The sequence below is a fragment of the Homalodisca vitripennis genome, chromosome 2 (genome assembly GCF_021130785.1).
Source record: "Homalodisca vitripennis isolate AUS2020 chromosome 2, UT_GWSS_2.1, whole genome shotgun sequence".
Taxonomy (NCBI): Eukaryota; Metazoa; Arthropoda; class Insecta; order Hemiptera; family Cicadellidae; genus Homalodisca; species Homalodisca vitripennis.
Window position 1 is genome coordinate 94,567,257 of NC_060208.1, and position 18,626 is coordinate 94,585,882.

Genomic DNA, 18,626 nt, shown 5'->3' on the forward strand with positions numbered 1-18,626 from the left:
AATACTTTTGGTAACCCATCAGTTGCTTGGAAAAAAATTCTATTACAATTATAAAATAATTGTAAAAATAAAAGCAAAATTTGTCATCTGCTCTAGAAAGAAATGTTTACTAATGTCACCAATTAATACATCTGCTGTTTTAGGACATATTGGGTCCAATTATGTAAATTACCGCAAAATTTTTAAAACGCGTTTAAAGTTATGTTTACGTTCTATCCTTATGTTTCATGTTGTGCTTACGTTCTAAGTTCATGTTTATATTAGAACATTTATTCAAATATTTGCCATTTTAGGCTTTCAAATTAGAATAATAGTTAAAAATTTATAATTTTCATCCCAAATTTTAGTACCAACGTTTTGTACGTATCCTGTTCCAGAGATTAACTAAAAAATTAAAAATATGAATAATGAATCAATCTATTGTAAACAAAATTTAATAATAGTTTGAAATATAAAAGTAGTTTTTCAGTGTCTACTCGAACCGACAACCAGTAATCTAATTAGTTGACCTTTTCTGTTTTCTTAAAGTAGTCTTATGTAATCTTTTTGTTTTACACATATCTCCATTAAAATAAAAATATCTTTTGTGCATCACTCAGCGAAAATGAAACTGTTCGCGTTGACATCAGAAAACATTAGACTGGTTCCTAATTCATTCAGAGAAAATTGTAACTATTTCATTGGTTTGAGCGGCTTTTATTCTGATAATTTGGAGATAAATATTAGCTAAAATGCTGCTTATTGTATAGGGTTTATTGCTGAAAATGTAAAAAAATAATATTGTTTCAAAAAGGATATTACACCTTCAATCAAATACAAAATTCTCTTAAAAATACCTGAAAACATTAAAAATGTCTAATATATCTTAAAACGTGATGAAAAAAACCTGAAAAGCATACAGTTTAAAACAAAATTTAAATAAATTCACAAGTACTATAAATATTTTCAGAAATTGCAGTAGGTTTATTGGGGGTTTATGAAAATTAAGCTAGAAAAGAACCAAATTAGATATAATTAGGAAATAAAACACAAATATTTAGACAATTCGATGTCGTATAAACACACTGTAATATTGCTTAACCAAGTTTTTTAAAACATTCTGAACATTCCTACAAAGAGTCAGAAATATTATATACCTTTGTACCAAACGTAGCTTTTGGATAAAAATTAGTGAATAAAATCGACTTTATTCTAATTAAAAATATCAATACATTAAAAATCGGGCTATCCATTCTTTAGGAAATTTGGGGAAAAAATTAAAGCAAAACAACAGATTATTTAAAATTAATACAATAATTTTGAATTGAACAAGATGACCATTTTTCTGCGTATAAAACATTAACAGTTGGTAATGATGAATATAATTTGGGTTAGGAATAGTCAGAAAATGTTTGAGAAAATACTTTTAATATTCTATAAAACGGTTTATATTTTAAGATAAAAATTACTAGATAAAGAATTTTCTAAATGAATACTCTCAGTTTTAAACGTAAAAAAATAACCAAATAAACTAATAATAAACATATTTTCACGATTTTAGAGAAAATAACAAAATGTTGTATGATAAATTAGCATTTAAATACATAACTTTATCTGTACTTGTATTGTAATGCCAATCGTAAAATTAAAACATAGTTTTGGCTTCTATACAAATATGATATTGTTTCTCTTCTAAAGGTTTTTTCTTCATTTTATCATATAATTCCTTTACATATTTTCTTTCACAATCTCTATAATATACATTTATGTTATTTTTACTATAATATTATTTTTGTACTTTATATATTTCTTAATCAATTCTGAAGTTTCTTTTTCTTTACAACTATGATATATTTTCTCTTCTAAACCTATTTTTTCCCTTTACTCAACAATAATTTTTGTTTTTATTTGAACACCATTTAAATCTATAATATATTCTATCTTTTTGCCCTTTATCTTTAGAATTATCCTGATATTTCAACGACTTGCACTTTGTAGACTTATTTTTAGCCATCATTTATATAGAAACCTTTTTTAACTAAGATTTTAAAAAAGAGAATTGGATAAAATTAACAGAATTTTAGGTACAATATAACCAGGTCTTTTATTTATTAATTTAATTCGACAAAATCAACATACTATCTTTAGGTTGTTAATAATATTTATACACATATCTTAAAATATTTAATTATAACATATATCCACAAATTTTTAATTTTGTTGTTTCAAGTTTTTGGTATTATTCTTGAAAGATAAAAAAAAAATATTTAGTATGTATCTCCTTATTCCTGTATTTCTCTAATTTATCTAGCGTTTTCGAATTAGCATATCTTTAAATTATCGAAATCAAATGACTTCGCTTAATTCCTTTACATTTTATTGGATGTTTATCAAAGTACCTATTTATACTAATACATTTTTGACCTCAATCCACAAACTTCTAGTATTTCGCTATATAGCTCGTCTTTAAATTTCCCAATATCTTTCTTAGTTTTACTGCTTAAACATTCTTCATTTTTCAAGTGATCGCTTGTATCAAATTCTTTTAAATATATTTTCATAATGTTATAAAGAGCTTTCACATCTTTAGGAAAATTCTGTCTATATTCATATAACAAATATTCATATATGGATCATATTATTTTTTAAATTAATCGTAATAAAACTCGTAAATCACCAATGTTGAAAGGTCCAGAACTGAGAAACCTATATAGATTGGCTTATTACATTTTACTTTTTGCTTGTCGCTCACAACTCAGTAAAAATTGTGAAGTTTTTGAATTTATTTTTCTATCCTTGTTCATTGAAAATTATTTATTGCCTGGTTTGATATCGCATCTATTTCGAAAATTTAGCCTTACTATTTCCAAAAATAGAATTGTTCATCCTCTTATAAAAGTCTTTTTCGATGTCACTTTGGTCTTATATATCTGTGTTAAATTATATGCATTCTTTCACGTACTGTTTTTGGTCAAAAGCGATCACTCTATTAACAGCGTACCCTACATGTTTCAAAATTGTACCCTGTTCTAGGTAATATCTAAAATTTCTCGAATGAACGACTCGTTATGTTTTGTTTAGTAGAGCTGTGCACTTGTTTTTATAATGTTCTGGAGCAAGAGGTAAATCTTTACGACTGTAGATTTCAGGAATATTAAACATCAACTTTATCATTTTCATCTCTCGGAATTTCAAATATTGCATCTTTCCAATCTTCTTTTTTATACAATTTTGATCCACCACTTTTCACAATAAATCAAATAATTATCTTATATTGTCTCATCATAATCTTTTTAAATATTTGGTATTTGCTTCGACATATCTTTTTATACATTGATAAATTCCGCCTCTGATTCTTTTTTCATCATTAAATTCATGTTGTAATCAATACTTAATTGTAGCTTGATTTTCTTCAAATTTTAGTATCGCATCCCAGGTTAGATTTGGAACAGCCAGATAATGCACCAGATCGAGTTTAAAGCAAATCAAGAAAATTGACTTCAAATTTTCAAAAATATGTGCAAGAAATAGAACACCTTAAATATTGTATCCGTATATCTGAGTAATTTCCTACATGTTTTTGGTTAAATCCTTCCACATATTTAAGTAATGTTGATGACCTTTCTCGGAAACGCACACAGATCACAATCAATGTGTCAAAAGAGAGTACAAATAGATTTTTTAGTTTTTGTATGATTTAATTTTTTAATATTATTGATGTAAGGAAATATGCCTTCAAATATTTTATTCAATCATTGTATATAACATTATTTGTATATTAAAATCTTCTTTTGACATTTACTGCACGTTTTTCAATGGATGACGCCACGAATCTGAATGTATCAACTAATGAAAATTGTAGGAATTTCCAAGGTTTACCATCTTCACTCATATCCATATCCAGAATTTAGTGCAAAACTTACATATTTTAAGCAGTATTTACAATTAAATACATATTCCCGTATTTTTTAGCTAATCCTGTATATACAGACGAGTATCATAATTAGACACATTGCGGACAAAATATTGTGGAATATCCTAAGGAAATTTCAGGTTCAGATTACAAATTCTTTTAGCTAATCCTCAAAAATTTTCGGTGAACTGGCAGTGATCTCTTACATTGTTTTCATCAAATCCTCCAGTTTCGCTAATGTTACAAGTGTTTGAATTTTTATAAAAACTTTCCTCCTATTCGGTCAATTTCAAGGGTTTTTATTTTTTTGGAAAACTATGTTTCAATTAATTATATTGATCATTATGGTGCTCTTTAACCAATTTTGCTGGCACATTAGGCGAATATTTATAATTTTTCGCCCCATAACATATCGGTTTGTACATTATATTTGTCATATTCGATACCAAATACAGAGTGCAACCATAGGGAATATGCTCCTGAATCTTAGTTGTAGTAGATTATTTTGAACTGTTTTTACGTGTTCGAAATTTCTCTGATATTTATTTAAAATCCACATAAATAACATGATGATGAGAAAATTTGTTTTGGTAATTGAACATTTTTTATCTTACTTGTAATAGCATATTTTATTTGCAAACCTAGTTGATTTAAAAAAATGTATAGACGATAAATCTACAGATTTGTAAAAATGGCTCAAACATCTCCTACATAAAATAGTTTTGTTCTTGCACTTTACTATCTTATATAAAAACTAGTTTATGTAAGTCATTTATCAAAACATAATGCAATTTCTTACCTTGCCTTACATAAAACAAACCAATATTACAAATATTATATAATTCTGCATAAAAAATTATAAATTTGTAAAGGTATGATATTAAGCCTTTCATCATAAATATGGATATTTAAAGAGAGTTTGGGTTTATTATTTACCTGTATTTTTGATCAATAATGCGCTTTTGAAACAATTTTACATCGTTAAATGACATCAAAAAGTCAAATCTGGATAATATCTCGTAATTCACGAGTTTTGTGTATTATTTTACTAGTTCACAGTCTCTTTTTACTTTTTAAACTGGACACCTAATTTATTAAGTAAAACAGAAACTGTTTGAATTTCTGAAATATACGCAAGTCTTTTAATCGTGATATCTTGTTTTAAATCGACATTTGACCTAGCATTTAATGAATTATGCTTTTTTAATCTCACAAAAGTTTTATTACATTTATTTAAAGTCCATGCAGATTCTGCATTAGGTTGACTACTTTACTCGGGAAGAATCATTTTATCAAAGTGGCTTGAAATAAAATTATTCGGTTTAAAAATATCCTCAGATTCCCACTGGAAATAAATGGGTGAGCTTTGTTGTCCACCATTCATTAATTTTCTCAGTTATTCACATTCAAAGCATAATTGACCTTTAATACTACTATTATTTACTAATAAAGTGTTAAATTTTATTTTTCTGAAACCCTAAATATGGAGACATTTCAACACATTTTTCATCTGAATTAGACAGAATAAACTCCTTAAATATCCTTTAATGCATGCTGGAAATTAATAATATTTTCTTTACAAACAAGCTAAAGTTTTGTATAAAATATCAATCTATTGTTTTCACGATTTCACATAAATGACCAAATTATTTTCAAGGGCTAAATTTTGAATATATCCAGTATTGCTTACACCAAGACGATCAGGATGTTTAATTTCTTAAGTAACTTTTATAATGTGTTTTATAAAATGGGCGTGAAATTTCTGCGATTTATTTCAATTTTTAAATAATAAATATATATATACAGTACATGTATATATATATATATATATATATATATATATATATATATATATATATATATATATATATATATATATATATATATATATATATAGATCATGATTGTTTTTCCACATAAGATTTCTTTATTTCTTAAAGTGTTTTGCATTTAGTTTCTAAATATATTATTATATTTCGCCCAATCCATTAAATGATTAAATGAGTTGTAATCTTGATTGTAATGTTTCTAAGAAATTCCTCTCTAACAATAGGGAAATTTTATTTTGAGCCTCTCTATTTACCACAGAAAACTTTGCTACACAAGTTAGATTATTTAGTAAAATATTATTTTTATTTAAGAAAAATATTTTAAAATTCATGTTATTTTCTTTAATACATTTTATTAATTTAAAATGTATTCTTTAGCAATTGAAAACTCTCGTTGTCTTATCCTAAATAGCTCAATAATAAAATAAAATCGTTTCTGTTTTTCTCGATTGTAGAAATATAAACACAACCTTTTGTGCTGAAACATTAATTTCTTACTAGAATTTGTTTTATAATTTCTATGTAAATCTTAGCGACGAGTAACAATGTCTTCACGGTGTGAAGTCTGAACCTAATATGAATTCTTCGTGAATGTAAATCTTGGTATCAACTTCATAATCGCCTGTAGGGGATTACACTCTCCCTTGAAACTCCTTATCAATTCACTTGGATTGTGGTGTACAGATTCCTTTCTCTACGATATATAATGTTGTCGCCGACTTTGGAAAATGTGCTTCATTAGCATATCTTACTTCTATGAGAAATTTGTACACAAAACCTTTTAAAGATAGTTGCTATATAAATTCTAATTTTTGGATTATTTTGTACTCTTTCCTTACAATCTACTTATACTTATAATCTACTTATGGCTGTTTTGTTCTTTTATTAAAATTATAAATTTTCTATTCTGATAATTAATAATATTTGTTAGTTATTTAGAGAAAATCTGAAAACTTATATATTATAGTATTGCTATGTTAATGTTTGATGACAAAAGAACATGTATTGCTCTGTATTCAAGGGTAAATTAACTTAATTACCTAACTGGCAGACCTGGATATTATTCAGAACTCGAATATTTATGTATATTAAAGAGAGAAAGGGATTTTGAGAGATTAGTATCGATATATTATAAGGTCATATGGAGACAGCTATTACTCTGCATAACTTAAAAAGTCAGATTGAGTAAAATTGTGGAATCTCTAAGAATACAAATTGTACATTATAATTTCCTATTACTTACACCTTTGTAGAATTCTTCAATATTACTTATATCTCCAAATTCATCTGGATATCCAATAAACTGATTCATATGAGATAATTTGTACTCAACCCGTTTTCTGAAAAATAAAATATATATGTAACACGTGGTTTGGACTCGCTATAACAATGTTCACTGGATTTAAATAACTTCAGTACACAAATCTTTACATGGGATATTAGTTCAAAATCAGTAACCTTTCTCACTGTTGATGATATTGTAGAAAATAATTGTTTTTAAACGAAATGAAATGGTAAATAAAGTAACAAAACGCAATACTTACACTACAATAGATGTCATACAATATTAAACGTTCAATTCATAAGTATATCTCTTAGAGCAAAGGCTCTTGAAGTCAATCGTCTGTTTAAAAAAATAGAAGTAGACTTTCACAAACACTAACTAAAAGAGGATATCTAAAAAATTCTAGAAATGCTCTTGAAATAAACAAAATTCTAAAAGTTCTTTTCTTATTTATGATCAGAACGGTTTTCTGAAATAAGTAAGAATAACAATTTTATCCAAATAATTATTGATATCTAAGCATAATGATATCTATACAAAACCTTGTACGAAATTCGAATTAAGATATATTTTTTCTTGGCATATGTGAGCGTATACGTAGAAAAATGTGTTACAACGTAAATGCATATGCATACATGGATTTTATCAAGACTATGATTATCAAGACTACTCGGATTTATGTACTCAACTTTTTCATAAGTGTATTCTAATGTACGGTTTTTGGGAATGATGTAAGTGATAATGCAGGACTATCCTGGCAACACATGCACGATAGTATGAAGAGGCCGTGAACCTTCACCTTCTAGCTTTGATGTTTATATATTTCTTCAAAGAGCAAAAGAAATAAAAAAAATGTATCCTATTTAAGGGGATTTGCTGCTGAAAAAAGGTGAAAACTGTTATCATTGTACAAAGTGTATTAAAGCATTTTTTTACCAATTTCGTTCATAACAGTTAAAAAGTTTTGATTTTAGTTTTCGTTTTTTTAATTAATTTGAATTACAGCACAAAAAGTTGTAGGTATTAATTAATCTACTACAATTTTTAGCCAAATTTGTAAATAGTAAGCGGTCCAAACTTTAACAAAATGCATCAATTGTTCTTAGGAAATATTAGTTTTAATTAAAAAAAAACAAACATATGAACATACAAACTTGTAGAAAACAGCGTATGAATGAAAGAGTTAACTAAAATGATAAATGCAAGAAATATTTTCTTAGTATATGAAGCAAAATTAATGTTATACTTACTAGGTGACTATCTTTGTGTATTGTACATATAGTGCACATATATACTGTATTTTATTTTATATAATATTATCCTATCGAATGGTAAACTGTACACTTGACTAAAATCAAAATATATCTGTTTTAACCCAACCTTTTTAAAATTTACCACCTCCAAAGTCTACCCTTTTTTTATTTTTTCCTTTCTCCTTCTAACTTTTATTTTTGCCTAAACAGAAATTCATCTGTATTCACTAAGTTTCATATGTTACGAGTCTGATTTGTTTTGGAAACAGTATGTATTGTATAATGGTAGATAAATATCATACATAGTATAAAAACTGCCATGAAAAAAAAAACACAAATGAAAAATCAAACTGAAAGCAAATCTATATACAACAGAACAGCGAATTTGCAAATTATGACAACTTGCAACGTCATAAAAAATATTTTCGCGCATTCATAAGTTGTAAAAATTATTTTTAACGCATTTGTATTATGTATTAGGATAACAAGAACAAAATTATGAAACAAAATCAATTGAAATTTTGTGGTTATGGGTCATTTTCTGTAACGGTTTTACCAAGACTATGATAATAAATATTCCTGGGACATAGTTATTCATCAATTTAATAAGAAAAGTGAAGTGTATTCTTAATGCAGGTTTTTGAAAAATATATAAGTGATCATACATGAATAACCTGCCACTCCATGTACGATAATATGAAGAGGCCGTGAACCAACTTTAGTCCTATACTACACAGGTTCGCCTGCCCTAAATCATAATGAAGAAACACAGACACCATACCGATCCCCAGTAATGCTCAAGTGTGTCCATAAATTGTTTATAACTGAACTGTTTCCAAAAATTCTTGGCCATTACCCTCCTCCCGATTTACTAATTTATTTTATCTTAAATTATTTATCAATACTAAATACTAAACACCTTCTATTCGTCTTATACCCTTCGCTACCACAGCTCAGCTCGTTCTTGCCCTCCTATGTGTAGTATATCGGTCGGTGATCAACAGTCAGGTAGTCGCCTTATTAGCAAAATATCGTAATACGTTCGTCCTAACCTTGAGCTGGTTGCCTCATATCTGTGATGGCCAGCCATCACAATATTCTTAAAAAATAATATTTACCTGGTTCCTTCTTCAATCCAGTCCAATTCTTGAATTTCACGGGACATCTCTTGAAGTATCATTTTCGTCATATTCAGAGCAGTATTTTTGGTAGTCTCATTAAAGTATCTTTTAACATAGAGTGCAGAAAGAGCTACTGAAAGCCTAAAACATAATAATGTCAGCTAAGATATTTCTTTTACCGTGTGGTCTAGAATAACGTTTTTAATATAGCTAATTTTTTGAAAATAGAAGTTAAAGCTTTAAATAAATATTAAAAAATTTTGAATAACATTTACTACAGCATTCAAATGTATGTAATTAATGTATTAAGCAATAGTTTTAAAACATTTTAAAAATTAAATAAGGTTATGGTACGCACATACTAGAGGAGACGTGTTCCATACAGGATATCCACCGTTGTGGCGTTCTCGATGACATGGCATACATATTATATTTTATCTTCCTATCTATCATCTCACTGGTCAGCCTATCCACCATAGCATTGGCTGCTTTCCACATCATGTAGTTTGCTATCACTCTGTCCACAATAAAATAAGAACTATAAAATATTTTGTTTGAATTTACTAATTTACAAATCTTTTAATAGATGTTTTTCAAGTCTTTAATGTATACTTGAACACAAGCGATATGCTAAATCTATTTAATACCTACAAGAATAAGAACTGATAGAGAATAATATCTAAATATTTCAAACATTAAAATATATAGTTTGAAAATAACTTTAACTCACACAATATAACGTCAGATATGTCACAAATAAACTATAAAACTAACAAGGAAAATATAAAACAACAATTCAGTGCATTAACAGCAAACAATTAAAACAATAGAAAAATAGATCAAATCAAATAAAATCGAAATGCCTTTATTTTTTAGAATTTCTGTGATAAACCAGTTTATAGAACAACTATTGTTATAAATTCTTAAGATAAGTTATATTACTATAATTGGGAGTTAAGTGCATTAAAATGGTTTTAACCTTCACTTTTAAGGTACTGAATTACAATATTTAGAGAATATCCGACAGCTCATTGTTAAGTTAAGAGCCGAATTTTGAATGACTCTTCCTCCTCAATTCCATCCTTACCTTAGAAAAGTGAAGCCTCCCACATAGACCCGATCTCCGCTGAGACTCCTCGACACGGGAAAGGTACTCGGGCTTGCATATAGTCAAAATACTAGGATGCAGCAAGTTGTCAACAGTAACAGTGACTGCACTAAATAGGGTTTAGCGGTCTCCGGAAGCAAACTTCTAAACCTATACATACTTCTCTGTATCCTCAAAGCACGCTGGTAGGTATGTGTGACATATTCAGTGCAGATGAGTCCACGGTCAATCACGACGCCGAGAGTTGTAGCTTTGTCACAGACAGCTAGACTCTAGCCTTTAAGTGAGATACTCAACTCTCTCTTTTTAAGGGTCTGTAATAAGTTGTACAGCGTCTTCTTCAGATAAGGTGTGTTGGTGCACATTATCCCTTGCTTTATGTTCAGTGCAGCACCACCACCTGTTTCTACGTGATCAGTCAAAATAGAACTGGTATATTTCAGTGAAGCATGCTGTATTTTTTCGAGGTGGCGCCAAGCTGAAGCCATGACTCATTCACTCTAAAGAAAATGCACTAGAGAAAACATTTCTGTAAACCCAGTGTTTAGTGAACGTATGTTTAGGTGAACGACTCCGAGATTGCGCCTATGACCCCCTCCAACAAGTTTCCCGGAGCCTTCACAACCGACAGTTCCGCGCATAGCAATAAGCCCCGGGCTAAGACCTAAGGCAGAAGTAGAAGAAAGGTCAGAGGCACAGACCTCCTCCTTGTCACAGGAGTGAGACACTTGTAAAGCTTCCTGAGACAAAGTAGAAATGACGTCTAAAAATAATTGCCTGAGACGAGAGATACTTTGGCGGTTAAAATGAACCCTATCCCGGACGAGGTCCCACCTACCAAAACAACAGTTAGCTTTCGAACGTAACACAAAACATAACTAAGGTAAACCGAAACATCAACACCAATACCTTATTCTATAAAAAATAACCCTTAGTCCAGGAGAAATAGCAGTTCAAAATGGTTAAATAAATAAATGTTTTCTTACAGCAAACTAATGGCACAATTTAGTCAAATACATCATAAATAATTAAAAAAAATATTCTGAACCAAAATCGTCTATTAGGGGGTATAGGAGGGGTGGTTTTTAGGAGTGAAAATGGTTTTTTTTTGCAATTTTTGACTAAACAATGCATCCTATTGAAAAAAGTCAAAGGAAAAAGTTGTTGGAAATAAAAAAGCCTACAACTTATGTAGTAATCATTTTTAGCATTATCCAAAAAACAGTTTCAAATATACTTTGTGCTATTCTAGAAATAGTATATTTTTTTCGTTAAGAAATATTCAGCCGTTATAATACAATTTTACTTAAAAAAATTTTGATAATTTTCAATCACCATTTTGAAACATTTTTTTAATCAAAAAAGGTTCTCTGACGGCTCATTTTTTTCGTTTTTAGTCTATTTTGAAGAAATGAAATAAAAAATATGTAGTTTAATTGAAAAAACTGCAGAAAAATTGAAAGTGAACAAAATATTGAAATTTTTGTCAGTAGCGGGTAACTGCTATTATGGTTATTATATATGCGAATAAACCTAAAAGTAATAGTGATTTCTTCACACTAAAATTATCTACAACATTGTTATCTGTAAATCAGTGTTTTTTCATGTTAATTAGTAATATAACTGTATTGATTAAGTTTTCCAATTGTTTTAAAAAGCATTAAAATAAGTAAATAAATTTTATTTCTGCCATAATATGTGTATTGTATTAGTTACTGAGATATGGAACATATTGTATTAGTTACCCATATTTACCAACTATGACAATAAACTATAGAAACTAATTCCTGTCAATATTCATTGCAGGTTTCCTTCCTCAACATTCTGTCTTACGTTTTAAGGAACCTGGCAATCTTTTATATAGTGGATTTGAAGAGTTAAGAAATACAAATGAGACAAATTTCTGTACAAAATGTAATGACATACTCAGCTCGGGTAACCCCGTGGTCGGTGTCTACTCACTCATAATAAATATGAGCCCCAGGATGCTCTTCTCTCACATTACCTAACTCGTTCCTTATTCTCTACAACTTTCTCTAAATATTTCTTTTGAAGTCCCTTACGGTTATTTGTTTTGTTCACTGTGAGAGCAGCAGTGCATTACTATTTCTCGGAAGGTTTTTCTTTACTGTCTCTTTACACTCCACATCTATCAACTCCTCAACCGCAAAAGATTACTCTCTGCAATAAGTGGTTCTCTGGCATTTTTTGTCATAGAACTATAAGCATGAACACTAAGGTTACACTAGTAATGGTTTTCATTGCATCACTCCATATACCGCAATGATGTGGCTTTATTTTATGCACAATTGTCATTTTATTCGGAAAAAAGTCTTAAATTCGGGTTTTAAAATCTGGGGCATGATAAAATTTTTAGTATGAACTTTGAAAACAAAGTATTAATTGTTTAAATTTTTATTATTTTATTTTAAACAATAACCAATCAAAATAAATATACTATACTTTAAAATAATCGAACAAAATATTTCTATTCACTTTCTGAACGCCCCATGTGTTAATGTGTTTATTAATCTAGTCTTTTTTAAGACATACACTATTTTAGTGACTAGTGTAATTTAATCCTGAAAAAAATTATTCCTGTTGATTCTAATTATAACATTTACTCAATTACATTTGGAATCTACTTACATTCACTTAAAAATAAATTACTATAAGCATATTTTGATAAAAACATTTACTGAAGAAACTTCAAAATCAATGTCAAACGATAAAAACGTAATTACAACGAGATATGGAACATGAAATAGATGTTATTTATAAGAAATTTGGAAAGAGATTTAATCTAGAAACTTTATTTCTTATTTTATTCATTATAACCCTTAATTTCTTTTTTAATGAAAATAAAAAAATGAAGATATTGATTTGATAATATAATATTGCAGTAAAAATAATACTATAAAAATTATAGAAACTAATATAAACAGTAATAATCAGAATGTATAAATATTTATTAGATAAATATTTAGAAATAAGTGACCATATAATACATGAAATGTAAAAAATATTATAAAATAGGTATAAATGTAATAGAAAATACAAATTTTTTTATGTCAAAGCTTATAACATTAATATAAAATTAAAAATACTATGTAACAATTAGCAGAATTTTTTTTTCAAGAAACTCACAGCCCATTAAAAGAAGTATTCACATCTGTCGATCAGTCTAGTGACTGCCATTCTCTTCTTTTTAAAAGAAAATTAATATTACATATTAAATTCGAAGACTTTAATTTCAGAAAAATTAAATCATAAAAAAACACTACAGAATTATAATTAATAGAGATCTATAATAAACCTTGCAGAATGACCTATGTTAGATTAATATGATCTTGCTTTGTTTATTAAAAATGGTCCAATATATTAAAGCCTATCATTTAATCCGGCTATGTACCATATTGTTTCTATGTGAATGTTGAGTCTAGAATCAGTTTACCTTCCTCTTCGTTTAGCTTCTGTAATCTGATTCTATCGCAGACTGGACTCTTACTATCTTGAAGCAGGTTCATCTGAAGATATACAAAAAAAAAATAGTTGGTGACGAACAAACTCAAATTAAGCTAGCTAAGTTGTGTCACCACCAGAGGTACAAGATATAGTATAATCTTGGTGAATAGGTATTTTTATTGTCTCATCAGGTGTACAACTGAGTGCACTACAATGTTTTAGACACTATATCTAGACACGGTGGAGCAACCGAGTTTCCAACACAACGAAGTGAATGTTGAGTTTAGCTCTAGTTCACTTTTATCCTAGTGAAGCTTTTATATCAGGTGTACACCAATTCTTTCCCATATTGTAGTTATGTGTTCGGTTTTTTATCCGCGTAATAAGAGATCAGATTGCATATCTTGAAAAGTACCTTATGTAACAAATATCAAAGAAAAGTCCTATTTCCTTCAAAAACGTGGAATTCTTGATAATGCAAAGGCTGGGAAAGATACAGAAGGGAAGAAAACACTTGTATAAAACTATGATCAACAATTCGTTTAATAAAAATCTGGAGTTTTAAGCCAAGAGTAAATTTGAGGTTTGTAATAATGTATGATACTAAATGGTATCGGTCATAACTGAATTAAAGGTATTCAAATCATATATATATATATATATATATATATATATATATATATATATATATATATATATATATATAAAACACACACATATATAAATATATGAGGTAGTATACATATATACAAAACCTATAATTATAGGTTATAAGAATCAGCATAGCTGTTTGATGGTTGTATTACAAATGTAAAACAATCCCCACTATTTATCAAATCTTAAGTTTGAGTCAGAATTGTTCTGAAAAGTGTGTCTAATTATATTTACCATCTACAAAGAAACAAATTATATGGAAATGTTATACGTTTTAGTAATTAGGCTCTTATTTCACTGTCAGGCGTGGAGTGTGGAATGCGAAGGAAGAAAGTACTCGGATTTTAAAAGAATTTTAACAGTACAATTTTATATTGTTTTATTATTTCAAAACTCTTTTTCAGTCTGTGTTAAGAATTGATGTCGGCATTATATCTATAATATAAAATGTGTTTATAATTCGTAAATCAGGAAGAACTTTGTTCACTGTTTTTTCTAATTTTTTAACGATGCAATATAGTAATACATTCTTAACATTATAAAACAATCCCTCTTAAAGTTTCTGATGAGTTTTAAAAATTCACCGTTCAAAGCTCTCTACAAACTCCAAAATAAGTGAAAAAACCTAAAGAAATGTTATTCCATATGTACTTGAATGATTATGCGATGTAAAAATGACTACATCTACCACAATTCTCTGTCATTGGCAATAATCTTGAAGTGTAAATTTCATCAGCCATAATGATAAGTTCGATAACAAATCATTCTAACATAATTTTTAGATAAAATAAATGAAGGAAAGAAAGGAAAGAAAATCTCATGCTGAAAAACTATGTAACAATTAAACGAAAAACTGCTAGTTAAGTCGGTTTAGGGTGAGTGCTTGACTGGAATCAATCGATATACCTTCATAGTTTTAGATGCTTTCTAAACTTACTCGTGAGAAGTCTTTTTAAAGAGCACCTCAAGCTTCTTAAGGAACTCCACTTCTGTCACGATAATTAGATCATCCTCCCTGACAGGCGTATTGAGCATGCCTTCTATAAGTGCTGTCCAGTTGACCCATCCAAACTCTGACATCAGGTCTTTCAGTCTGTACGGGTTGTAGAATCTTTCAAATTCACGGTTATTCTTTCTCGACTCGGTTATCTGAAAAATAAAACATGAATAAATAATTGGTAAAATAATTTTAAAATACATTTAATTTTATGAATAAATGAATGATGCGAATGTATTGTTTTTCTCTAGATTCATAAACGAGATAGAACTGCGCAGCACTATGTGTTGTATAAGAGGATTTACTGAGGTCACATGTAAAGTATCAAATTTAAAGCTAATTTCATTCTCGAAATGTCCTGTGGACAGGTAGAAAGGCGGACGAACATAAATACTCGTAAGTATTTACATCGCCTTCGGAAGAAAAGAGACATTGAGTCATTATTCTTAGTCATAGTCATCAACGACGATCTTGAAGCATATTTAAAAGTGAATTACCAATAAAAATTAATTTTCATTTCGATAGATGAAAGTTATATCCAGACATCTTGTTTTATAGAGCATACCCAATTTCGTTAATGAAATTAGGTTTCCTAGCAGTGTTCAAATAATAAAATTTTCGGTGAATTAAGCTGGGTAATATATCACTAGAATGCACTATAATCAAATCTTGTCATCGAGTTTAGGATGAATTTTTATTCTTTTTTCCTCTATCACTTAAATTGACATATTTAACACTAAAGTGATTAGATACACTTTGATTACATATTTATTTATTCTGCTCTTCCTCACTGGCATTATATGACCAAAGTAAAAGTATTCGCTGACAAAGCCAATCTCCATTGGTAAAATACACCATCATCGATGGTGCTATTTTATAAATGAATCCTAATGCAACATTTCGAGTCTCAATTCGAGATATCGTAAAAACAGTCATGTAGACAGAAATAGTATATGATCACACACACACACACACACACACACACACACACACACACACACACACACACACACACACCCGGGGGAGAAGCCAAACTCCTACCGGGCGCGTCCCCAGGTGGCGGATCGGGGGATGTCCTAACCGGTCGTAAGATCGGCGGAGATAAGGGTGAAATAAAATAGCCCTCGTGGACCAAATTAGGCATCGAGCATCGGGCCATGTACGCAAGCGAACTCGGTGACGCTGCTCGAGAGAGATGTGCGAAATGATCCGCTGTAGCGCAGTGTGCGTGGTAACTCCCGGCATCTACGTGCCGCACCCACGGGAGCAAGAGGAAGCCAATGAAGGAAGAAGGTGTAAGGTCAGGGCGGATGCTATTACCCGCTCTTATGACCTAAAGCTCTCGCAGTAATGGAGGTAGCTGTGGGAGTGTTCACCCCTCCACTTCCCGAGGCATCGCGTTCGGAGACGACCTTTTGCTTGGGAGTCCAACTTAAACTTATGGAGAACCAAATTCAAATTCAAGAGAGTAGAACAGACGGGCCACATGCCCAGCAGGAAGCACTATTGGAAGGCGCAGAGATGCAGAGAACGCAGGCTCTAGAATGCCTAGAGAAACTTACGCTCGAACTGCATGAGTTTGTAAAGTCGAAGGTCAACATCCACAAAGAGATCAAGACTATGACAACCAGTGTGACTGCCGCCCTCGGCCGTTTTAAAAGAATGGATGAGCAGTGGCGGTCCATGAAGCAGCGCTATCTGCAGGTTGCACCGGAGAGAGCACCTGCTTCAACATCGTCGTCATGTGTCCCATTGATTACTATCTCTCCATCTACAGAGGCAGATATGGATATGGGATCCGAAGCTGAACTGTGAATCGCTGGCCAAGGAGACGCTTGACAACAGGCCCAGTAAGCGGAAGCAACGGATATCGCCGGAATCGGCAGATAAACAGCTGAAGCGGAAGAAGGATTCAAAATCGAGTCCTCCGCAACGGAAAGTTCCGCAGGCGCTAGACGAAAATGAAAAGGATAAGTCGCTGGCCTGGCAAAAGGTCCAAACGATACAGGAGAAGAGGAAGCAACAACAAGAGCAGCAATCTAACCAGCCGTTGCCGAAGTTAAAGCCTCCTCCGCAGAAAAAGGCGCGGAAGAAGCCTCGGAAACGATCAAGGACATCCGAAGCTTTAATCATTAGACCAGAGGACAAAACGAAGTATAGCGACATACTCCGTCGAATCGAAAGTGAAGTCCCAGTGGACCAGGTCCGCTCGACGGTGGACAAGCTCTGCAAAACGAACGCTGGAAACGTACTAATTATCCTCTCCAAAAACAATAAGGATAAAGGCCAGGCACTGCAGAAAACTATTGCCGGTATCCTGCAAAGGGACGCGACGGTCATTAGCACAGAGCCAGAACAGAATCTCGAAATACGAGATATTGACGACACGACTACGAAGGATGACGTTCTGAGGGCTTTACAAACAGCAGCTGGACAAGACTACAAGATCCCAGCCGAAGCAGTTAAGTCGCTGCGGAAAGCCTATAGAGGTACTCAGACCGCCTTTGTGACACTGGCAGTTCCAATAGTGAAAAAGGTTATCGGAGAACACGGCAAATTAAGGATCGGCTGGGTCAATTGCCGCGTAAGATTAACAGAGAGACCGACTCAGTGCTACAAATGCTGGTACTTTGGTCATCTCGCCAGTCAATGTAAAAGCAATGTGGACCGGACCAAACTTTGCATTAAGTGTGGGAAAGACGGCCACAAAGTTGCAGAATGCAAGAATGTAGCAAAGTGTGCTCTGTGCGCCGAACAGGCCTGCAGGAAAGACACAGCTCATCATGCAGGTACTAGCAGATGCCCCTTCTTCAGAGAGGCACTCCAGAAGCTGAAAAGCAGACGGAAATGAGAGTACTTCAGCTCAACCTAAACCATTGTGAGGCGGCGCACGACCTGCTTATGCAGACAGTGCGCGAATTGAAGATTGATGTAGTTGTAATAGCAGAACCCTACAGGCACTTAAGCAGTCAACCGTGGGAAGAGGACAGAAAAACCAAGGCTGTCATATGGTCTTGCGGCA

General features: G+C 31.0%; 1 protein-coding gene across 1 annotated transcript in view; it reads right to left on the bottom strand.

The window, feature by feature from the left end:
* Nucleotides 1-18,626, bottom strand: part of LOC124354372 (neprilysin-2-like) — a 59,092-nt gene that overhangs the window by 13,534 nt on the left and 26,932 nt on the right. The window contains exons 7-10 of the mRNA XM_046804775.1: nt 15,545-15,756; nt 9,739-9,897; nt 9,378-9,521; nt 6,965-7,061 (exon numbers count right to left, since the gene is read on the bottom strand). Of these exons, the coding sequence (XP_046660731.1) occupies nt 6,965-7,061; nt 9,378-9,521; nt 9,739-9,897; nt 15,545-15,756 (612 nt within the window). The remainder of the gene's footprint in view (nt 1-6,964; nt 7,062-9,377; nt 9,522-9,738; nt 9,898-15,544; nt 15,757-18,626) is intronic.